Source organism: Danio rerio, chromosome 1 (genome assembly GCF_049306965.1).
Source record: "Danio rerio strain Tuebingen ecotype United States chromosome 1, GRCz12tu, whole genome shotgun sequence".
In the NCBI taxonomy this organism is placed as follows: Eukaryota; Metazoa; Chordata; class Actinopteri; order Cypriniformes; family Danionidae; genus Danio; species Danio rerio.
The window spans coordinates 15,386,322-15,412,103 of NC_133176.1; the positions used below are offsets into that span (position 1 = coordinate 15,386,322).

Sequence of the window (25,782 nt, forward strand, 5' to 3'; positions counted from 1 at the left end):
TTTACTAAATATTTTTCAAGACACTTCTATACAGATTAAAGTGACATTTAAAGGCTTAAGCAGGTTAGGTTAACTGGGCAGGTTAGGGTAATTATAGGCAAGTTATTGTATAATGATGGTTTGTTCTGTAGACTATCGAAAAAAATAAAGCTTAAAGTGGCTAGTAATATTGACCTTAGAATGGTGTTTAAAAATAAAAATAAAACAAATAAGACTTTTCCCAGAAGAATTTTTTTTTATCAGACATACTGTGGAAATGTCCTTGTTCTGTTAAACATAATTTGGGAAATAATTAAAAAAGAAAAAAATCAAAGGGGGGCTAATAATTCTGACTTCAACTAATAATTTTAAAACACAAAATTGTTACACAAATATCATTAAAATGTAGGCTGTTATCATTGAATCAGACAAATAACAAGCTGGACAGCACATTCAACTTTCCTTAATCAGAATTTGGCCATTTTTTTAATTAAAAAAATTAAAACATGACACGTGTCCCACTTACCGTCATACTCTGCCTTCGATTGGTTATTTACACAATTTATGATGGCATGGCAGTCAAAATAAGATAAATGAGAAAATAGGGACAAAATGCTGCACCAATGGCAAAATCTGGACCTTTTTCAGTGGGTGTAGGTCTTTCGAACCCTCGAATTCCCCCTGGCTACGGGCCTGACCTGTGTTGTAGAAAAGGGTTATACTTTTGGTACGAAAGGTAGGGTCATAAAATAGCAGTATGTGGCACCATCTGCTGTTTGAACTCAGACATAACTTCGCTTGCTATGATACGAGTAGTTTTAAAATTATTTTACTGGAAATGTATTTTATTAAGAAACTTATGAACAAACACGTTTTTCAAAAACAAATAAATTCTGATTGTACCAGAAAAAAAGTTAAATGAGAACTGGAAAACAGTTTTTAAAGTTAATTTTTATTCGGCAGTTAAAATGATGTTACAGAATGTGACTCATCATGATTGTTATGTCACTAATACCCATAAAGTAGTCTGTTCATCAGCAACATGGATGTAGTGTGGGCAGGCTATTTCATTTTATTTTCATTGTGAATTCACAAAACAAATTGCATTTAATACAAGAATACAAAGATTTTAAAATATATTTTAACAATTTAATTTGGTGAAGAATGGTGGAATAAACGCTGTGCATATTTGAAATGACTTTGAAATGACTTAAGCAAAATTGCGGAATGCACAATAATCTAAAAGGTATTCTATCAGTTTTTTACATGAATCTGAAGACATATAATAATAATAACATTTTGATTTCAAACTGCATCCTAATAAATTATACAAGTTTTAATGAACAGAGAAGAACAGAAACTACTTAATTGAATACTGACCAACAAACTTATGAATTCCAATACCATATTAAATAAGTTAGTCAGTAAATAAATAAATAAATAAATAAATAAATAAATAAATAAATAAACATGCCACTTGTAGGGCAGGAGCATACACTGTAAAAATTAAATGGTCAATAAGTCAACGGTTGTTTTTATGTTTATCATAAGTGAATGTAATTAATTAATTATTAACAATTACATTTAATAAAATAAATAAATTATTAACAACGTTAGGTTAATTTTTAAATAAATAACTTTTTTAAGTTATAAAAGCATGAAGGAACAACCTCCTAACCTCCTCTTAAACCCCGGTTTAAAAATAAGCTAATCATTTAATTATGTCAGTGTGTCCCATTTTGCTTTAAAATAAAAACCTTTTTTGTACTCTGCAACTCTAAAACATGAACGTGTCCACAAATCTGCACATGTTCAGCATAGTACAATGTCACCGCACATTATTTTTAAGAGACTACAATAACAGTTAACCCCAAATCCTGTTTTAAATCATTTCATAAATATGGAAAGTATCATAACTTAAACCATTGACTAAATGTGCAGACACATTTTGACTGATGTTAACTTCCACCTTTAAATTTCCATCATTGCATGGCTATAAAACACCAGTAAATGTTAGTTTCAATGTATTTTTTTGCGGATTCTTTGGGCTTCACATAAATTCTCAGTTTCCAGAGTCAGGTTCCCAAGTTCTGTTGTACATTTACTTTAGGCTTGTGGCATGGTCATCGTAACATTTCCACTTTCATCATCTGTGGAAAAAAAATAAACAAATTTCCAGAACTACCTCAAATGCATGTGCAATCTGGATTTCTTCATTATTTTTTGCGTGGCATCATTTAGTTACCTTCTTCCGACGCTTCAGCTGGTTTAGTTTCTTCCACTTCATCCAACACTGTCTCTGACATCTCCATGTCTGGTGGTTCTGTGAGATCTGTATGTTCTGTTTCTGTGCCAGCTAGATCATCATATAATGCTTTATATTCCTCCATTATCTGATGCACCACCTCAACAGTTTCAGTCATGGACTCTGCAGCTCCAGAGATTGTATCATCTTCTGCCGTCATCACTTCCACAGGGTTTGTTGACTCTAGTAATTCTACAGTGTTCTCCATCTCTATACCCTCTGATAAAGAAAGGCTTTCAACATCAGTTTCAGCAACATGAGAGTCATTTGCTTCAGAGTCGACATTGTTATCATCTGCCACCTCTACAGTTGTTTTGTCTACCGGGTGAAGTGCTGAAGACAGTTGATCCTGTTCTGCTGTGTTTAGATCAGCTGGATCTATCGCAGCCTCTCCTACAGGTTCTGGGTCTTCTGCTTTAACATCAACAGTGTCCAGCCCGTTGAGGATCTCTGCTGTATTGTGATCTTCAGACAACCTCACTGCGGTCACCAAGTGCTGATCACCAACTGAAGCAGCTGCAATCTCCACTGTAGATCCAGCCAGGATTTTCACAGCACTCATTAGGTCAGACATTGCAGTAACTGCAACAAAATTAGTAATATTTGGTATTACGGATATAGATACAGTTGAAGTCAGAATTATTAGCCCTCCTGAGTTATTAGCCCCTAAGTTTATTTTTCCCCAATTTATGTTTAATGGAGAAAAGGTTTTTTCAACACATTTCTAAACTTAATATATTTAATAACTCATTTCTAATAACTGATTTATTTTATCTTTGCCATGATGACAGCAAATAATATTTGACTAGATATTTTTCAAGACTTAAGTTTAAAGGCTTAACTACGCAGGATAGGGTAATTTAGGCAAGTTATTGAATAAAGATGGTTTGTTCTGTAGACCAACAAAAAAATATAGCTTTAAGGGGCTATTAATTTTGACTTAAAATTTTTATTATTTTTTATTTATTTATTTATTTATTTTATTAAAAACTGTCTAGTATTTCTAGCCGAAATGAAACAAATAAGTCTTTCTCCAGAGGAAAAATATTGTCAGACATACTGTAAAAATTTCCTTGCTGTGTTAAACATAGTTTGGGAAATATTTAAAAAAGAAGAAAAATTCAAAGGAGGGCTAATAATTCTGACTTCAACTGTATAAAGGACAACATGATGTATAGGACCAGGCGGAATCAGTGGGTTTCACCTTAGTTTTCATTAATGTATATATATATATATTGTAAAATCCTGTTGGTCTAAACTTATTGTCTTGAAAATTAGCTTTTATTTTATAAAATGTTCTGTAAGCTAGGAGTTTATTCCTAAGGTCAGCTTAAAATGGAAGTTAAGATTGTTCTTGTTTCCCATTTTCAACTGAAATGGTCCTGGAATAAACCCTTTACCTGCCTGCTTGACCAAATGGTTGACAGTATTTTGACGGACTATATTTTATTGAGAGGAGTACCTGACTTATCTAAACCTGATTGAGCCATCTCTACCGTCTGGTCGAAGCATGCTATGCCAAAAATCCACTAGTTGTCACTAACAGCACTTGTCACAATATTGCTTCTACCATTGAAGTCAAAAACAAATCTAAAGTTTTCATATCGTGCATTTCTGTCATCATGATCAGATTGGACTGTTTGATATATAATATATATAATATTATATATTATTATTATATATATCATAGAATATTTTGATGTTTTTGAATAAATTGGTCTTACACTTCATATTTTCTGATTTTCAAAATGTATGTAATTCCTGTACTTTACCATAAACCGACATATCAAATATTTGGTAGAGGTTGACATTTGATAAATTATGGGATGTGTTGGAAAAAAAGCATTGATTGTGTTAACTAGTGACATTAGGAATAGGAGTTAAGGAATGCAATCCAAAAAATATCTTTTTTAATGATTTTTTCTTTGTGGGGCAGTTAAAGGGTTAAAAAAAAGAAATTGGGCGGTGCATGATTTAGTTCTAGGGTAAGCAATTGGTTCATTGGACGATGGGAGTTGCTAACAAAATTAAGGAAGATTGACCAACGGATAAAAGGAAGAAAGAAATGGGACACACCCTGGTAGCCCCGCCCTAAAGGGATTCCATGTGACCAGAAGTGAAGAAAAGTCTTTTTGAGATGGGAAGGAAGGTTATGGTATACATTCATTAATTTTCCTTCAGTTTAGTCCCTTTATTCATCAGGGGTCGCCACAGTGGAATGAACCACCAACTTATCCAGCACATGTTTTAATGTTTTACACAGCGAATGCCCTTTCAACTGCACCTAGTACTGGGAAACACCAATACACTCTCACATGCACACTCATACACTACATCCAATTTAGTTTAGTCAATTTACTTGTAGTGCATGTCTTTAGACAGTGGGGAAAACCGGAGCACCTGGAGGAAACCCAGGCGGACACAGAGAGAACATGCAAACTCCACACAGAAATGCCAACTGACCCAGTCGGGACTCAAACCTTCTTGCTGTGAGGTGACAGTGCTAACCACTGAGCCATACTGTTAATGTGTTAACAACATTAATTAAATTAATAAAGTTGCGAACATTTCTTATGCATTTTAGGTTCGCCAATGGACTTTTGTTGCACTGCAGAATTGTGTGTAGTGTGTACAGTTTATCTGTATATATTTAATTTGGCACGGGCAGTAGGAGGCAGCTAAATGCCATTAGCTAATAGCATAGGCAAAAATATCCTGGCATCTTTAAAGATGGATATGAAGGTGGTGGCACCATTAGGAAATCTCCTTAAGACACACTAAGTGACATACATCTCCAAGATTAGCGAGGAATTAAACAACGCACTCAAGAGAGATTTACCCAGATTAACTGTACAAGATGACTAAAGCATCTTTGAAAATAAGGCATTATTATCAAGTCAGTCTGAAAACATTTGTGTCAAGTATGCAAATTGACATTTGGGAAGCTTTTGCCAAAATGAAGAAACAGGGTTTAATGCAGGATCATGAAAACATTTAAAGCAGATGATCTAAATTAAACATTCATTCATTAATTTTCCTTCGGCTTAGTCCCTTTATTCATCAGAGGTCGCCACAACGGAATGAACCGCGAACTTAACATGTTTTACACAGTGGATGCCCTTCCAGCTGCAATCCAGTACTGGAAAACATCCATACACTCTCATTCACAGAGAAACACTATGGCTGTTTTAGTGTATTCAATTCACCTATAAACAAAGCAAACTGATTGAAAACAACGCAGAATGGAGCAAATCCACAATTATAAACAGTATTAAAAATATGCCATGGGTAGTTTTTTTCATGGTTTCTAGGATTGTCTCCCAATCTACAATTTTTGGGTTAACGTTTCCACCATCTTGTCGCAAATTCTGGAAATAATCATTAATCCTCCTGAACCATGCCTTTTTCTATTGATTTATGATTCTTCAGTATCCCTGACTTTGAATCAAAAACAAACTTTTTTTCTCAAGATTAACAGCTGCAAAGAAAACAATCATCAGTTCCTGGTTTCCTCCTAATCTCCTGTCAGTTCAGCAATGGTTAAACTATTTTATAGACATTGTTCGACTAGAACAGTCCTATGCCTTAATTAACAGAGCAAAGATTTCAACAATCCTTTATTGGATCCAAAAACATGACAATTTGATTTCCATTATTAAAACTTAAGTGATTTAATTTAACAACATAGGAGAAACAATTAAGATGTCTCAGGATATAGGTGACAACAAACTATCTTTTTCTTTCAGTTTGATGTTTTACAATAATTTTAGTAGACACTATTTTTCGTTTATGTACTTCTCTGACATTATGTATATATGTTACATTATGTATATGACATTATGTATATCACACTTATTTACAGGTTTCTGTATGCATATATATGGATTCATATATGTGTGTTTGTTTGAGTACATATATAATTTGTAATTTTTTTTTGTTTCATATCGTTATCAACCATGCTATACACATTGAACCAAGTAAATGTTGAGAAATTCTGTCTATTACCGTTGTTGATTACCATGTTTATAAAAAACACAAAAAAGTTTAAGTCAATAAAAAAATGTATTAAAAATATGAAATATAATACAAAAAGACATAGAAAGCCTTGGAAAAAGAATCAAAAACAAAGTTAATGACATAAATGGGTCAAAGACTACAATTAAAATCGCACTAAAGTTTAATCTTGATAAAAAAACATTTTTAATGAACACAAATATTGTTTTAAAAGTTGGAATCAGCATACAATCTGATCAAACTTGAATTCAAACAGCACTGAGGTTAAAAGCAAATGCCCCAGTGTCACATATATTTTTATGTTCCCTTATTTTTTCACATTTTAACATTTTTCAAATGTTAACCCATTTGTGCCCAAATTCAAAAAAAAAATGGTTGCTTGCATGTTCTCGTTTTTAATAGTGTCAAAATATGAACATGTTTTGCATTTATTTTCTTCAGGTTTTTTAATTTTTTCCAAGAAAATTGTATTTGAATATGTAGCAACTCGTTGCCGATGGGCAAATATGTTGCAAGAACCCTTCTTCTGAAAAGGAGGAGAACATTTGGCATTCTAACTCAAAACAACTGCTTTAAACTCAGTTCCAAAAGGGCCACAGCTCTGCACAGTTTAGTTCCAACCCTAATTAAACACACCTGATCAAACTAATTGAGTCCTTCAGGCTTGTTTGAAAAATACAGGCAAGTGTGTTGGAGCAGGGTTGGAACTAAACTGTGCAGGGCTTCGGCCCTTTTGGAACTGAGTTTGACACCCCTGATCTAAATCATACCCATAAACTCATAAAATTCAAGTATTTTCATGATATGAGATTTGCAAATAATTTTTTAAAAGGATCACCTTTTAAATATTTATAGTATACATACAAATTGTACATTTCAGCATCAATCAAAACAAATCAAAATGTATGGTTTTTATAGCTGTATGTGATTCCATAATAATACCAGTGTATAAACAATAAGACCAGGCTGGAATGTGCAATACTAAGGTATCGTCTGCTTACGATTATTTTCCTCACATAAAACAATAAAATGCTGTTGAAGGAACTTTCTAAGCAGCTTCAGAAATTAAGTTGCAGCAAGTACTCATGTAGTGATACGTCACATGCTGAAAACAGACGTTATATATACAAAAGTTGGCAATTTTTTATTATGGTCTTTATTATACAGCTAATTCTTTTTTTATTTTTACCAAAGTCTGCATTTCCCCCACATCATAGGAACAATAACAGGACCCAAATAAAATGAATAAAAAGTGGTGATGCTCCATTTTCCATCAATTTTTAGTAAATTAAGAAAGTTAGCAACTAAAAACAGTGAGTGTGTTTAAGTCTTGCCCAATCACAAGAAATAACTTGTGTTTGGTGTTAAAAAAGAAGAAATAAGTTCACAGATTTACACATTTCCAATAGAATTTCTGTTTGACTATATTTCTGTTTCTCTGTATAGGCCTATAAAACAAGCAGTCTAAAAGAAGGCCACTTGAAATTTATAGTAAGAGCATTGGCATGTTTTATTTTCCTATTCATGGGCATATAAATCTCAACCTGTCCTTCACATCTGTAGGATTACTTCACAACTTGAAAAAAGGCACTTTTTCCCTCAGAGGACAATTAGGAAAGTCAATCACGAGCACAACAATGGGAGTCTCTACAGCTTAATGGATATTCCAAGGTGGGCTGGGAAGATTCACAAAAGGGTTTACATCTAGACTGCTGCTTCCTCTACAGGAGATTCCTCACCGGTCGTCTCTGCGACGGCAGCTTCAGCAGCAACATCCTCAACCACAGGAGCAGCCGGTTCCTCAGCTTCAGCCACTACTGCCTGTACAATAGCAGATCCTGCTTCAAGCTCGACTGCTGCTTCCAGAGATTCAGCTGGAGACTCTTCAGCCTCTGCTTCCAGCACCTCTACGACAGTTTCTACTGCTGTGGTTTCAGCAATAGCGACGTGTTCGGATGCTGTGGATTCAACAACTGCAGCTGCTTCTGCTGCAACAGACACCTCGGCCACTGCTCCTGCATACAGCAAGCAAGACTTCAAGAAAACGATCAAATCCAAGATATGAATATAAATTGATGATGTTATTGGAAATGAAGAAGGTTAGCGTCAAGACAGAGACCAAAACAGTGTGTTAATGACAATAGTAAAGGCTACTGTGATAATACAGTTGAAGAAAAAATTATTACTATTAAAAGTGTTTTATTATTTCTCAAATATTTCCCAAATTATGTTTGCAGCAAGGAATTTTCCAAAGTACTTCCTATAATATTTCTCCTTCAGTTTCGAATTTTTTAAAAACAATTTTAAGGTTTTAAGCCCCCCAAGGGCCATTTTAGGATTTTTATTTTAGGGGCGCTCAGTTCCTTGTAAGGTAAAATTATATATATATATATATATATATGTTCATTCATTCATTTTCTTGTCGGCTTAGTCTCTTTATTAATCTGGGGTTGCCACAGCGGAATGAACCGGCAACTTATTCAGCGAGTTTTTTACGCAGCAGAAGCCCTTCCAGCCGCAACCCATCTCTGGGAAACATCCACTTACACATTTACACACACACTCATACACTACGCACAATTTAGCCTACCCAATTCACCTGTACCGCATGTCTTTGGACTGTGGAGGAAACTTGAGCACCCGGAGAATACCCATGAAGGCAGGGAGAACATGCAAACTCCACACAGAAATGCCAACTGAGCCGAGGTTCGAACCAGCGACCCAGCGACCTTCTTGCTGTGAAACAGCACTACCTACTGCGCCACTGCCTCACCTATATATATATTTATGTATATATATGTATGTATGTATGGGTTGTATACTAGTATTCCACTGCATTACATAGGCAGGCATAGCCATTTGAGTTCTGAGTAAGCCAAATAAGCTCAACCCACACTGTAGTAAACTGTAGTAAAAACCACTTTTTATATTCAAGGGCAATTTTGTTTCCATGTATTAAATATATAAAATGCCACTTTTCTAATTAAATGGCACATGTAAATATATATTTATAAACTTACAAGCTAATTCACATATTTCACGATCTGAATGATAATAATAAATAAGTGGTATTTTTTAATACTAGACAACACTTGATGTTTCTATCTCTTTCAGTGACTCAGTGACAGTTAAAGTCTCTAAGTGCTTCTGTCACTGTGTCTAATCCTTTCTGTGCAAGACTGTATGGTATAGTAAATGCCACACGAACTGTAAAGTGTTTAATATTGGTAGTTCATTTTAAAATAAAATAGCGAAATGTTTAAGAGTTACATTTTTCGCTGGAAAAAAAATGGGCCTAGCAACGCCCATGACCTTAAGAAATATTGTTTTTCGACTGTCTACCAAACAAACCATCATTACAATGATTTGTCTAATTACCCTAACTTACCTAATTAACTTATTTAGGCCTTTAAGTTTCACTTTAAGCTGTATAGAAGTGTCTTGAAAAATATCTTGTCAAATATTATGTACTGTCATCATGGCAAAGATAAAATAAATCAGTTATTAGAAAATAGTTATTAAAACTATTATGTTTAGAAATGTGTTGAAAAATTCTTTCCATTAAACACAAATTGGGGGGACAAATATACAGGGGGGTAATAATTCAGTGGGCTAATAATTTGTATACAGCAATACAAAAGGACTTTTACCAAGTTCAAACTTTGATTAAAGTTGATGTCAGAATTATTAGCCCCCCTTTAAATTAGTTTTTTTAATTTTTAAAATATTTCCTAAATTATGTTAAACAGGGCAAGGAAATTTTCACAGTATGTCTGATAATATTTTTTCTTCTGGAGAAAGTCTTATTTGTTTTATATTGGCTAGAACACTATTTTAAAGATAAAATTATTAGCCCTTTTAAGCAAACTTTTATTCGATAGTCTACAAAACAAACCATCTTTATAAAATAACTTGTCTAATTACCCTAACCTGCCTTGTTAACCGAACCTAGTTAAGCCTTTAAATGCCACTTTAAGCTGTATAGAAGTGTCTTGAAAAATATCTAGTCAAATATTATGTACTGTCATCATGGTAAAGATAAAATAAATCAGTTATTAGAAATGAGTTATTAAAACTATTATGATTAGAAATGTGTTGAAGAAATCTGTTCTCCGTTAAACAGAAATTGGGGGAATAAATAAACAGGGTGGCTACTAATTCAGGGGGGCTAATAATTCTGACATCAACTGTATATGATGATGATTGATTGCATTTATCAAACATTAAATCTTTCCAAGCTGTGGAACTAATTTAGAAAAGGAGCTTCTGTTCTGAGTTATGTGACATATAGTGCTGCGGGCGAACCAAGTAATGACAGGCAGACTGAAATGTGAACAAGTTTTGGTTAATGTCTACTGAGAGCATAGAAAACCAGTCATGCTGCTAAGACAGAGGCTAAATTTATACTCACCCTCCTCACCTGAAGGGAGAACAAAAAGTAAGATGGTTAACAGCACGCAAACAACAAAAGTAAACAAGTGAAAGCTGCTCTAAATGTGGCCGTAGCTTAGTGTCTGCTGCTGAGTAACGGCAGAAAGAGGATCAGGCCTGAAGAACTGCAGTAACACACACGCATACCAAAACAACAGCGGCAGAACCTGTCAGTTCAATATAGGCAAGAATAAAAGAGCTCTGAAAGACAATTTAATCCCAGCTGTCAGTGTAAATTATTCCACTTTACTGATTTTCAATGATTGACTGAAATCATTAAAGACCAAAATGAAAACAGGTATTCGTAGACAAAAACAGAACTGTACCACAAATGCGTTAAATAGGTAATAAAATGAAATAAAAATGTTATTAAACAAATTAAACAAAAATTTAAACTAAATAAAACAAAGATTTTATTAAAAAATAGATAAAAAATAAAAAAAGCTTACTTTTGGAACAGGTATTGGTAGATAAAACAGAACTATACCCCAAATGCAATAAATGCTTAATAAAATACAATAACAAAAAAAAAAAAAAAACATAAAAAAATTTAATAAAAACAAAAAACTAAAAAAAACATTAATAAAATTTTTTATAAAAAATAAAATAAACTTACTTTTAAAAACAGGTATTTATAGCTTAAAAACAGAACTATACCACACTTGTTAAATGCGTAATAAAAAAACATGTGATTAAACAAATTAAATTAAAAAAAAAACTAAATAAAAAAAATTTTAATAAAAAAACTAAAATGTAAATGTAAACTTGCTTTTAAAACAGGTATTTGTGGATAAAAACATAACTATACCACAAAACAAAATGTTAATAAAAAATACTAATTTAATAAAATAAATATAAAACAAAAAAATAATGTAAATGAAAACAAAACTTACTTTTAAAACAGGTATTCGTAGACAAAAAGAGAACTATACCACAAATGTTTAATCAAATAAAATTTTTAATAGAAATAATTTTAAAAAATAATAAAATCAATAAAAAATGCAATAAAACAATTATTAAATATAAATAAAAATAAAATAAACTTACTTTTTGTTCTGGCCTCGATTTGAGCGATTCTTTCATTATATCTTGCACTGTCAGAGTTTATAGTCTTATAAGCCTGTTAGGAGAAATCATGAGAAAGCAGATTTTAGTTAAGGAAATGGAAATATTATTATTAATAATCTTGTACAAATACATACGTAAACAATAGCAGCCGTAAGCGAGCTTCCACAAAGAACCGCGTAAGCCATATTTGTGCCAGACACAGGCAGCCCAAAGGACATCTGTCGTATGGGAACTACAGCTATTGAAAAGAGAAAAAGAGACCTGCATTATTTTATAAAATATTCTTGGGTGCCATACTGCCTTTAATCTAAATTTAACATTTTAAAGCATCATTATAAAAAGTTCTAAAGCCTCTAAATTATTAAAATTAAAACTTTGCTAAAAAAAAAAAAAAATTATTACAATGTACTACAACCCTTCTTCCTTTTGATCGATAATACATATTTATTAGCAGGTAATAATATTGCAAACATGTTAATTGAACTATTTCCAGGAAATTTAAGGAAAGCTGTGTGTTACATATTCAATATAAGCTCCATATTATCACAAATTATCAGTAAAAACAGTGTATGATGACAGGACCATAAACAGTAAAATAAAGTGGAATCCCTAAAAAAAAAATTAAAAAAAATGTGTTAAAAGTAGAATGTAAAATTTCTGAATTAACACAAAATTTTTTTAGTTAAAAGTATTATTTTAGAAGTAAAAAAACAACAGATAGAAATAAGCCACCTCATTATTTTCATAACTGTTAATTATATATATACAGTGCTCAGCATAATTGAGTACACCCCATTTTAAAAATAAATATATTTTTTTCCATTTTTCATTGAACAAAGGCAATGTATTTGCATTTCAACAAAACATATTTATTAAACAGATATATTTAATAAAATAATATTTAACAAACATATTTATAAAATTGAAAGATAATATTGTACAATTAAAATCAAGCAAAATATCTAAAAAAAAAAACATAACTAAATTTTTACATTTATTTTTGCTTCTCTTGATTTTTCCTCTTTTTAAAAATTTGTATTTAACATTTTTTTTTATAACATATAAATTTGGGTGAACTACTTTTTCGACGCTTATCATAAGTTATTTTATTAGATAAGCTCCAGATTTGGCTTCAGAACTGACTAATATTGTACAAATGTTGTATAATATTTGTACAATATAATATTGTATAGCTTCCTATCAAAAATATAAATTTAAAAGATTTGTGAGGGGTGTACTTATATATGCTGAGCAGTTTTGTACCTTTGTAAAAGCTGTACCTTATATAGGTCTTATGACTGTTCTGTACCTTTTATGATAAAACTGAAATGAAGCAACACAATTGTTCCCATAAAAAAGGTACAAAAAAGGACAACTCCTTCTCTATTACAGTATCTATGAAAATAAATATTACTGTAAAGGCAAAATAAGTTAATGAATATTTTCCATATTAAAACATGAATCCTCATCTAAAAGCAAATGTTTAAAGAAACTCATGAACATTAATTATTAAGTTCTATAATGCAAAACAACTGGTAAAACAAAACTAAAGGTATTGTAAACTAAACATTTAAGGCATTTTTAATTTTTAATAAAAAAACAAAAGGTACATTTTGTTGTCCCATGATACAAATCATGTCTTTAAAAGGTACAAAATGCAATGGTACAAATTTGTTTTTTGTTTTTTGTCTTAAAGTTAAATTCTGTCCCATAAAAAGGTACTGCCCCATTTTTTTTCTGAGAGTGCATATGTAAATGTATATAAAAACAATGCAAGATAACAAAAACCTTAACAGTAACAAAGTAAAATCCCTACAAAAAGGGTTAAAAGTTATTTTGCATGCACTTTTAGAAATAAAGGTATATGCGAGCTGTCACTGGGGTGGTACCTTTTCAAAAGGTACACATTTGTAGTTAAATGGTTCATATTGGTACCTTAAAATTATATACTAGTACTTAAACAATTTAAGAGGAACACTTTTGTACTTTCTAGATACTAATATGTACCCTTGAGATATTAATATGGACCTTTTAGGTAAAAATCTGTGCGTTTTGAAAAAGTACCACCCCAGTGACAGATCGCGTACCTTTATTTCTGAGAGTGTGAAATGCATGGAAGAAATCTAAATTAATTCCACCTTGGAATTTCAGAATATTATCCTGTTAAAGGTACTATTACAAAAGTAAAAAAAACAACATATAAAAATAAGTCATCTCATTTTCATAACAGCATAAATACAGTTTTTGTATTATAAGTTTATTTTGTTAGTCTGTTATTTGTCTATTACTTATATTTTTTACCATATTATCCATAAAAACAGTGTAAGATGTCAAACATAGTCAACAGTAACAGTAAAATAAAGTAGAATCCATAAAAAGGGTTAAAGGCAAGGAAAACAAATCTAAACTAAATGTACAAAAATGTACAATATTATCCTGTTAAAGGTACTATTGTAGAAGTAACAATAAAGAAATGGAAAAAAAACAATGTATTGGTTACAACACTATACTTTAATTAAAATATTCTGCCAACCATAGCTGTCAAATATGTATCGTCTTTTTATAATACAGTTGTGTTTGTCTGTTATGTATAATTTTCTAACATTATTCATGTGGCTTAGCTTTGAACTCTTATTTCCACCACAAACAATGGTAGAACTAATAAAGTTTTTTTTCAGTTGATGCGTTTGATGAGCTGAAAAAGAAAACAAAATGCAAAGTTGCAGGAGACCAGACAGGCCTGATACAGAAAGCATGTGATTCAGGCTTTTGTGTCTGTGCATGAATTTAGGCAAACACACATCTTCTGTGTAGCTGCAATGAAGCAGCAGAAGGGAACACAATGTCCAACAGTGCATCTGCCCCTCCCTCCTTCTCCCTACAGCTACATTTCAACCCACAGGAGCACATGCACGGGACATACAATACTAAAAAACACACAACTACAGCGTCACATCACAAAATCTGGACTTTAAATAGTTTTTTCCACTGAGGATGAGTTTCACCACAATAACAAGGTGACTGTCTGCAGCAAGGTGGCTTGTGCCTCATTTGTACTTTTAATCTCATTTATGGCTGTGTCAACGGACTGTTAAGGTGAAGGTTGACCAGCAGGTGTTCAGGGCAACATGCACAAAGTCATTCTCTCTGGAAAAAAAAGAGAGACGAACATGCATTGCACTGTCAAAAATGTCCCACCACAAATTTAATAAGGTAACGCAACTAATTTAATTTGATTGAACATAAAACTCTTAAGTTACCCCCCAAAAAAAATCTCCAGAATTGTTTTGTTTCAGCTTATTTTCATTTTATTTTGGGTGTGGGAGACAGCAGAATGCGGAAAATTCATGTTGGCACAAGGCCCATCTGAAATATTTGAGAAATGCCAGAGCAGATTTTGTGAATACATCAGTTCAACCATGCACAAATTGTCGACTCAGCAGAAAAAAAAAAGATTTGCACTCAAAGTTAAAAGAGGACTGAAGATCTTCAGGTTTTAAAACAATGGGGCATATGTGGCTAAAAATATATTTATATGTGGATAAATACAATAATAGAAAATGCATGCCGTTCAAACGGAGTGAATCCTTTAACAGGAAATTAAGTTTAAACAGATCAAACCCAGCTATTTCCAGCAGATGCGCTGGAGCAGGGAAGGGTTTACATGTTTAGCCGTCTGTTATGGAAAGCTCTGCATTAAAAACAAACTCAAAATCATCCACATAACTGTTAATATATTATACATTTCAAAATGAAACAGTTCAACGTAAATGTCCATAAAAATGTCATGCACGCACTGTAAAAAATAAACAAATATATAAATATCCTAATATCAATAGGTACATTTGGAAAATGATTACAATTTCTTACAACCGTTCAATAAAAAGGTAATAAGTTAATTCATTCACTCATTTTCTTTTCAGCTTAGTCCCTTTATTAATCAGGGGTCAGAATAAAGCACCAACTAATCCAGCATATGTTTTATGCAGCAGATGCCCTTCCAGCTGCAACCCATCACTAGGAAATGTCCATACACATTCATTCACACACATACAGACAATTTAACCTTCCCAATTCACCTGTACCGCATGTCTTCGAACTGTGGGGGGAAACCGGAGCACCTGGAGAAAACCCACGCTAATACGGGGAGAACATGCAAACTCCGCACAGAAATGCCAACTGACACAGCCGAGGCTCATAAATACCATAAAATATATAAATTCATAAAACAAATCAAAACACTTGAACAGACAGAATCTCAGTAGGCTATATTTCGTCCGCCTACATAAACACTTCTGGATGTCCTCCAAATGCAAAGATAAATATGTTTTTACAGTTTGCAGAAAATATGATAAATTATTCAGGAAATTAAATAAATGAATGAATAATAAAATAATAAACATATAATAAAGTAAAACAAATGATGAAAGAAGAAAACTAATACAAATACAAATACAACCTAAGTAAAAACACATTTTAATTTTAACATTTTAATTTTCTATAGCCTACAAAAATCACTTTCCAGATTTCTGATTCTGCCTAATTCACTATGAATGTTATATTAACTAAAACGAAATAAAAAATATATAATGTCTAAATTTTCTCCATAAACAAACTAACAAACCTAAAGTTGCATATTAAATGCAAAAACCTCTAAAAGCCATTTGATATTTTCTCCTAAAATTGGCATTTTCCTCAGACTCCTGTATGTAGGCTCAGCAATTTTACTTTTATAGTGATGAAGAAGTTCTTTTCATTGCCTTTCAAGCGAACTGAACAAAAACATAGGAGGCTGAGAAAAATAGGCTACTCATTTTAGGAAACATTACAGACGGCATTTAGAGGTTTTTGCATCCGAACTCTTCATATATTGGCTACTTAATTTACATACTGCAAATCATTGATGTATTTAACTACATTAGTTGTTACATAAACATCTTAACTCCATGTTCTGCATTGTGGTAAACTCATAAACCACTGACACTCATCTTACTGATCATATTTCATATTTTATGCACGTTTTACATGTGCAGCTAACATCACTATCTCTTTTGAATTGTGACGTTCAATTAGATAAATTTAATTTGCAGAATCGAAACATTGATCTTCAATTAGTGTTTTCTTACCATTGCTGGACAAAGGAGGAGTGAGTGTTTTGCGTGCCAGAGGCGCAAGTCTTCGCCAAGCCGCTCTGCAGAACATCATTGTTATTCCTGCTGTGGATCTGAGATGACAGCTCCTGAAAACTTCTAATAGATTTCCTCGCCACGAGAGTTTTTCTCACACAGACTGATCCTTTTAAACTCACACTGTCGCCTCCCTCTGTGTCACGTCATGCATCATGTACACGTGGTTCAGGGATAGTCTAAAAATCCTAATTTACATGCTATAAATACCTGACTGGATGAACACAGAACTAGAAAATAAACTAGTGATTATGTTTATATTAGTATCCCTTTGTTTATTGTCTTTATACCATATTTGATTGCAACTTATTTTATTATAGGGTTTCATGGCAATGTTGTACCCAGTACAGTAGTCTGCAATGAAGTTATAATAACGTAATATAATTACGAATTACAGTAATATAATATAAAGGGAATGAAATTAATGAATCAGTCAAAAAATAATAAAAATATAATAATGTAAAACAATTAAAAAAAGACAACAAATTCAAATACAATCCAAGTAAAAACACATTTTGATTTTAACATTTTAATTATCTATAGCCTACAAAAACCGCTTTCCAGATTTCTGATTCTGCCTAATGCACTATGAATATTATATTAATTAAAAAATAAATTAAAAATATATGTCCTTATTCAAAGCAAATTTGAATTTCACATTTCAAAACCTTAAAAACTTATTTTATTTCTACTCTACATTGCTGAGATGAGTAACTTTGGTCATTTATTAATGTTGTAATAGCTTTTAAGTAAATAGCGGAGATTTGTATAATGTGATGATATAATCTTTTAATAGCTTTTTAAAATGATGGAGAACCAGCTGCCTATTCATTTTTTGCATGTTTGATATATTTTGTTCCTACTTATTAAAAATGAATAATGACAACATGATGACAACGTATCAAGAGTCACGACTGGTATTTTGAAATCGCCACCGGATGTTCAGAACTTTTCTACTGTCTGCAGCTCTTTGCGTTGAGGAGACTGCGGGAAAGAAGCATCCGTCATGGCGGGGCGCGGGAAAAGAAAACCCAGATCTTTGCCGCAGGTAGTTTATAAAATCCTCATAAGTTTGACTAGTTAGAGTATAGCGTTCGGTTATCGATGAATTTTGATTCAAAGGTTATGGGCTGCTTGATGATTGTACACTATTGACTGCATTACACTACATATTGTGCACACTCTTCAGTCATTTTGTTTGTACATTCATTGAATAATTGCCAATAATCACCATGTAAAGTTTGTACCTCAAGTGTTGTAACTTATACCTGCAGTCAGTTATACAGAGGCACGTTTTGTCAGTTTCAAATGTTAGTCTCATTAGTTGTTAAACAACAGTCTATTTTGACCTTAGTTAATTGTGAGTCTATAACGTTATGTCTGCTTTGGTTTGTGATGACTAACGTTAACCTTACTGTAAAATATTTTGTGACTTCCCACACCCGTTTCCTTCTTGTATTCCTCAAATATTCGATGCTTTATTTATATACATTAGATTGGTTATCCAAGCTATTCATTTAAAAGACTACATTCAATGCTTTCATATCAAGATGCCTAGTGTTTACTCTTCTGTTTCTCATTTTAAATTATTGAAAAGATTGTTTTTGTTAATGTACCGTTACATTGTTGAAATGTTTTAGACTGAGACGCCAAACGGTGAGGTGAAGAAAGCAAAAGAAGGGCTGGAGGATGATAAGACATCTGTCGGAGAAGAAATGAGGGAAGAAGTAGAAAGACTGTACAAGCTGCGCATGCCTGATGATTTTTTCCAGTTTTGGGACTTTTGTGAAGGTCTTAATGCTGACTGTCCACAAGGTATCGGTGCTGTATCCATGGTTCTGTAATTTTGACTTCAGCACTCTGAAAACAGTTATTTGAGAAAACCGTTAATAACTGTCAAGTACAAATTTCAAATAAGGTGAATCTAACCACATAAACATGGTTTCATGTATAAAGTCAAGGAGTATTTGTTTCAAACAAACCTAAATACTGATTTTATCTAGTAAAAGACTAAAGATTTATATTACGTTGTAGTGTATATAATATTTTGAGTCACATCACAATTATTTAATCAACAGTTAACCATCAGTAGGCCCTGACAAAATCTGCGGACATTTTTTGCTATTTTTGAGCAGAATATTTATGCGGAATGATTTGAAGAGTATCGTAACCAAAACTTAATATGTTAAAATATTCGTTTATAATAGTTAAAAAAAAATTTAACTTTTATTTAATGTTTACAATGCAAGTTTAATTAGATCCACTTTAGTAAACAAAGCAAGTCTCTCATATAATATATCTACCAAATATCTACTAAAAGACAGAAATTATTACTGTACAAATTGTATTGTAAGTAAATCAAATGAACGTTTTCATAATAGTCTGTAACATTACTGAAATTAATTTAAAAACTTAATAAATAAAAATGTACACACATTTACAAACAACTAAATAAATAGACTCAATGATAGGTGCGTGTGGGCCTAACCAGAAACAAATTCATGATCTGCCTAAGACCAGCTACTCACTGTTTTGGCATTATCAACACTAACCGCAAATTCATTTTGGGTCAATCTTAGTGATTATTGTTTAGAATTATGTGGTTTACATGTCTTTTTGCACTGAAGTTTAATCATTACGTCTGTTTTATGTGCTTTGCAGATGCCCTAAAAAAAACACTTGGACTTCAGCTAGTTGGCCCGTTTGATATCCTGTCCAAAAAGCACAAAAACTCATCTTCTCAGCCCAACTTTCACCTTCATTGGCGTTATTTCTATGATCCCCCAGAATTCCAGACCATCATACAGGGCAATGCAGACACCCAACACCACATGGGATACTTCAGGTGACCGTTTGTCTGTAAATGACTTTAACTGGGAAGAACTCACTGATCTTTAACATTAAAACACTACCTAACGAGGTTTCCACAGGGACTTTCTCACTGTACTTGTACCTCTGTCCAGGGATTTGCCTGATGCTTTACCTGTCTTCATTGGGGAGAATGAAGCCAAGAAGGGGTATACCATCACACAGTTGGGGGACAATATTTTTGCAGCTGTTCTGTAAGTACAGTACAAGTTACTGACCCGCAAATGAATGCCCAGCTAATGATTTGATTTGATTTGGTTTAAATATGTTTATGTGAATTATTATTCTCTCTCGGTGCTTTTTTTACCATCTAGGCTGTTTTTGCAAAAGAAAAAGAAGGAGAAGAGACAACAGAAGGATGACGCAGCTTTGAACAGGCTAGAAGAAGATTTGAAGCGAGAGGCAGAGCGGTTGGGTTTACCTCTGGAGCAAAAGACTAAATCAATGAAACAAAGAGAGAGAAAGGTATAATAAATGTGATGTAAAATGAGAAAAAAATGGTGTGAGTGTGCATGTGGGTGTGTGTGTGCTTGTGGTTGGGTGTGTGTGTGTGCGCGTGTCTTTGTGTGTGTGCTTGTGTCTTTGCAAGTGTGCTTGTTCTGCTTGTCTGCTTAAGTGTGCATGCATGTCTGCGTGCTTATGTGTGCATGTGCATTTGTGCCTGCGCTTGTGTATGCATGTGTGTGGGCGTGTCTGCGTAAATCTGCCTGTGTGTGTGAGCATGTTTTTTTGCGTGGGCATGCCTATGTGCAAGCCTGTGTGTGTATGTATGCGTGTGTGTGTGCGCGCGCATGCTCGTTTGTGTGTCATCAGCATCAATATTATTATTTGCTAATTTCCTTTTTCATTTTTTGTTCTGTAGGTGGTCACAAAGACGTTCCATGGAGCAGGAATTGTTGTTCCAGTGGATAAAAATGATGTCGGATATAGAGAATTGCCAGAATCTGATGGTAAACCTTAAAATCTGACTGTCATTTCTGTGATGTTTCACTTTTTTGACATTGAGAATTTGAATAATGCTGCTTTAGTGCTGAATTATGAAAGATTGACAGGGACTTGTTTGTTTTGTTTACCTGTAGCAAGTCTGAAGAAGATTTGCAAAGCGATCGCTGAGGCCAAAGATGATGAGGAGAGGATGAAAGCTTTCGCACCCATTCAGGAAATGATCACCTTTGTTCAGTTTGCCAATGATGAATGTGACTATGGCATGGGCTATGAGCTTGGGATAGATCTGTTTTGTTACGGCTCACATGTAAGAATTGCATTCTCGTAAAATCATTTATGCAGTGAAAGCTTTAAGCCTAAATCCGTTCACAAATTTTTAAATTTTTTTATTTACACTCTCTGGCCATTTTATTGTTACATATATTTATTATTAAATGTATTATTATTTTTCTTTGATATTAATTAAACTATTAATGTATCTGAAGCAGCAGATACCATAATCCCACTGTTAATCCCACAAGCGCTTTCCAGTTTTGTTTTGTTTTTATTGTGGGTGTTCCACATAGTTCGATTGCGTAGTTCTTATTGGGCAGAATGAAAATGTGCTCACTTAATTGGCTAGCCAGACACACACAGACGGCAGTCACGCATTTGCTGTAGACAGGGGAAATAAAATAATACATACATAAATTAATTTATGTATGTATTATATACAAATGCACATGCACAAATGCATATTATATACAAATGCACATGCACACATACATGCAGAGGGAAATTAAATAATACATACATACATGCATATATATATATATATATATATATATATATATATATATATATATATATATATATATATATATATATATATATATATATATATATAAGCCTCTTCTGATTTAACTAATCACAATGTTTAAAATTGCTAGACGATTTTGATTTATCGCACAGTCTTTGTTGTTGTTATTAATTTGTATTACCATAAGAATCACTAGTTTACTTTTGTTTTAACTATTCTAAAAACATATATTTAGTCAATATTTTATTGCAAATTAATAATTTAAATAAAAAAATAGCTTTAAAAGCATTTAGTAAGTACAGGGTATCCGCGGGGTCTTAAATTTCTAAATTTTAGGCCTTAAAAATCTTAAATTGACTGAAATATTGTCTTGTAGTCCTTAAATCATTTTAAATGGGTCTTTATTTTCCTTAATTTATGTAAAGCTACCCAATCTATCCAACACATATCCAAACACCATCAAATACATCTCGATAAAACGGTTTGTATAGATATGTATATAACTGGGGTCTGCTTGTTTTGACACATTATTTAAAATATGTGGCTAAGAAATAACTAATTAAAATTTTAGGCAAATCATATTAGATTGGGCAAGTACATGTTTATTCTTTACGGGCCATTTAAAAATCTGTAGTGTTTAGCCCTATATAAGACTGAAATGTCATGCTTCATGATCTTAAAGTCTCAAAAGGTCCTAAATATGACTTTGTGAAACCAGCAGAAACCCTGAGGTAAGATTGCTTAAATTCCATGACCAAATAAAGCAACAAACCCAAGATTGCTTGGTGCTTTTTTAGAAAAATAATTACTATAAAAAATTATACAAAAAAAGGTGTTTGTCAGCATTATTGATAATTTTTAAAGAGGATATTATGCTTCAGCGAGTCTTTTAGACTGGATTTACTTTGCAGGATAATATAATGCACAGAGAAAATGGATTTTTCCCTGTCTGTTTACGATCACTTATTATAATATTGGCTGTTTACAAATATCTTGCCATGGCCAGCATTTCGAACAGGATGTTTGCTTAACGCCCTCAACACACACCATGTTTTTTGGTTTTGGTTTTTATCGATTTAAAAACAAATATCAAAATGGGCTGTTTGAAGTCTTGCAGTGTTTGTGTACAGAGATAATCTTGTATTACCTGCATTGCTGTTCCCTTTTATACAGGGTATTCGTGGGGTCTTAAAAGGTCTTAAATCTCAAAAGCTAAATTTTAAGCCTTAAAGTCTTAAATCTACTAAAATATTGTGTTGTAGGTCTTAATACATTATAACAGGTCTTAATTTTTCTTTGTTAATGTATAGCTTTCCAATTTGGCCATTAACACTCACACAATTACCAGCAATCTCTTAAAAATGTTATTTACCATAAAGTTTTAATTACTATGTTGCAAAGTTCTATATTTATTTACTGCTGTGGATACTGATCTGACCTACATTTTTTTATTATTAAATTATTATTATTGTATTATTAAATGCATTAAATTGGAATCCCTTTTTATGAGCAAGTGAAAATCTTTTCCAACTGGGATATTCGAAAAAAATCCCTAGCATTTAGCCCTGTATAAGTCTAAAATGTCATTCATAATGATCTTAAAAAGGCCTTAAAGTCTTAAATTTGACTTGCTGAAAACTGCAGAAACCCTGTTATAGCTTTCTGCTTTTCATATAGGTCATCTATCAGCCAGTATGTCCCTGCGTTGAAGGCACTGCAATAGCCATTTCTGACAGGTTTCTTCTGATATATGGAGTTCTCCCAGACACTGACCAATTGCATTTTTTTTTTGCAGTATTTCTTTAAGGTGGTCCGGCAGCTGCTGCCAATGGCATACAATTTGCTGAAGAGAGGTCTGTTTGGAGAGATACTGGAAGCGCACCTTGCCAGTCGTTCCCAGGACAACCTTGACCAGCTCGCTGCTGTCTGACGTGTACCGAGAGGATAAGCTATTCAGAATGACTTCCTGTAAATGGTGTGTCAGGGTGGGATCTGACAGATTACACTGCACTAAATTACGCTGTTTGGTGGTGCTACAAATTTTAGTCTTTATCAAATGTGTATTTTACCAGTACATTTGCATATGTTTCATTTGTAACTTGATTAAAAGGCACATCTTTGTAACTCAGCTTTAGCTAAGGGTTTTGGCTCTCCTTAAAATTACTCCTACATCAAAAGTGAAATTGAGTTCTCCACACCAGGTACTTCATCCAGAGAATCGACATTTTGTGAGTAATACTATGCACACCTGATTTCCTTTTCATTCACCTTCTCCGTCCAGTAAAGCTTAGAGAAATGAGTTAAAGCTGCTCGGCGTTCAGTATGTTCCATGTATTATTTACGATTCCATTTTCTGCATTTCCATTAACTCAATTTGCATAACCCAGTTGCTTGAAAGCAAAAGACCCTTCAGTTTGCTAGTTTAACTGTGCAGCGAGTCTTGAGTTCTCATCAGCAGCTTGGTTGTGGTTTCAGATCAGTTTGTCTTTGTGAAAGTGGAACTTATTACGTAACATATGCAGCTCATTCTGATTGTTAAAATGGTACCCTACAGTAATCTGAGAACTTAAGTTAGAGAATGAATTTTCATGGTCAAGTTCTATTTGTTTGTCATTGTTATGATCATTCCGTTATTGTCGTCCAGTACTGATCCAAAGTAGATGTTTAATAAAGTGTTTATTTTTTATGCTCTTGTTTTATTTATTGCCTTCAGCTGTCTCACCTTTTCGAGTTTTACTTGTATAGACACTATATGCAGTGCATCCGGAAAGTATTCATAGCGCTTTACTGTTTCAAAGTTTTTTCATGTCACAGCCTTATTCCAAAATAGATTCAGTTCATTTATTTTCTCAAAATTCGACACACAATACAATATAATGACAATGTATTAAAAGAGTTTTTTGAAATTGTTGCAAATTTATTAAAAATAAAAAAGCTGAAAAATCACATGTACATCAGTATTCACAGCCTTTGCTCAACACTTTGTTGATGCACTTTTTGCAGCAATTTCAGCCTCAAGTCTTTTTGAATATGATGCCACAAGCTTGGCACCCCTGTCTTTGGGGATTTTTGCAGTTCCTCTTGAGAGTTTTTTTCTCTTTGCAGTTTCTCTCAAGCTCTGTCGGGTTGAATGAGAAACGACGGTGTACAGGCATTTTCAGATCTCTCCCGAGATGTTCAATATGATTTAGATCTGGGCTCTGGCTGGGCCACTCAAGGACATTTACCAAGTTGTTGTTAAGCCACTCCATTGATATTTTGGCGGTATGCTTTGGGTCATTGTCCTGCTGGAAGATGAAGTGTTTCCCCAGTCTGAGGTCAAGAGCACTCTGAAGTAGGTTTTCATTTAGGATGTCACTGTGCATTGCTGCATTCATCTTTCCCTCTATCCTGGCTAGTCTTCCAGTTCCTGGTGCTAAAGAACATCCCCATCATGATGCTGCCACCACCATGCTTCACTGTAAGGATAGTATTAGCCTGGTGATGAGCGGTGCCTGCTTTTCTCCAAACGTAACGCCTGGCATTCACTCCAAAGAATTCAATTTTAGTCTAATCAGACCAAAGAATTTTGTTTCTTATGGTCTGAGAGTCCTTCAGATGCCATTTGGCAAATTCCAGGAGGGGAGTAGCTTCTCTCTGGCCACTCTACCATACAGGCCTGATTGGTGGATTACTGCACAGATGGTTGTCCTTGTAAGGTTCTCCTCTCTCCACAGTAGAACGCTGGAGCTTAGACAGAGTATCCATCGGGTTATTGATCACCTCTCTGACTAAGGTCCTTCTCCCCGATCACTAAGCTTAGATGGCAGGCCAGCTTGAATGAGTCCTGGTGGTTCCAAACATCATCTACTTATGGATGATGGAGGCCACTGTGCTCATTGGAACTTTCAGAGCAGCAGACATTTTTCTGTAATCTTTCCCAGCCTTGTGCCTCGAGACAATCCTGTCTTAGAGGTCTACAGACAATTCCTTTGTCTTCATGCTTGGTTTGTGCTTTGACATGCACTGTCAACCCTGGGACCTTATATAGACAGGTGTATTTCTTTTCACATCTTGTCCAATCAACTGAATTTACCACAGGTGAACTCCAATTAAGCTGCTGAAACATCTCAAAAATTATAAAAACAGAATGTACCTGAGCTCAATTTATAGCTTCACGGCAAAGGCTGTAAATACTGATGTACATG

At 33.4% G+C, this 25,782-nt stretch overlaps 2 protein-coding genes across 2 annotated transcripts; one reads left to right on the top strand and one right to left on the bottom strand.

Annotated features, from left to right (window-relative positions):
* Positions 1-912: 912 nt before the first annotated feature.
* On the bottom strand, positions 913-17,069 carry mgarpb (mitochondria localized glutamic acid rich protein b). The gene is made up of 6 exons (XM_003197634.7): positions 16,924-17,069; positions 11,932-12,035; positions 11,777-11,849; positions 8,038-8,313; positions 2,225-2,866; positions 913-2,129 (listed from the first exon to the last, which is right to left on the bottom strand). Exons 1-6 carry the CDS (start codon positions 17,000-17,002, stop codon positions 2,086-2,088), a joined length of 1,218 nt encoding a protein of 405 aa, XP_003197682.2. The 5' UTR covers positions 17,003-17,069; the 3' UTR covers positions 913-2,085.
* An 881-nt stretch (positions 17,070-17,950) lies between these two features.
* Positions 17,951-24,281, top strand: hpf1 (histone PARylation factor 1). Its single transcript, NM_001005769.1, is given in 8 exon segments — positions 17,951-18,031; positions 18,624-18,798; positions 19,645-19,828; positions 19,947-20,045; positions 20,166-20,316; positions 20,714-20,801; positions 20,931-21,103; positions 23,391-24,281. Coding segments are annotated over 8 exon segments (1,047 nt in total). The 5' UTR covers positions 17,951-17,989; the 3' UTR covers positions 23,526-24,281.
* The last annotated feature ends 1,501 nt before the right edge of the window (positions 24,282-25,782 follow it).

Bases quoted from the DNA above. Each gene is read 5' to 3' on its own strand.
- mgarpb (XM_003197634.7), bottom strand. From the start codon at position 17,002: ATGATGTTCTGCAGAGCGGCTTGGCGAAGACTTGCGCCTCTGGCACGC. The intron at 8,314-11,776 runs GTAAGTTTATTT...TGCTGTATGCAG, and splicing joins AATCGAGGCCAGAACAAAAA to GAGCAGTGGCCGAGGTGTCT. The intron at 2,130-2,224 runs GTAACTAAATGA...TTTTTTCCACAG, and splicing joins AGCTGAAGCGTCGGAAGAAG to ATGATGAAAGTGGAAATGTT.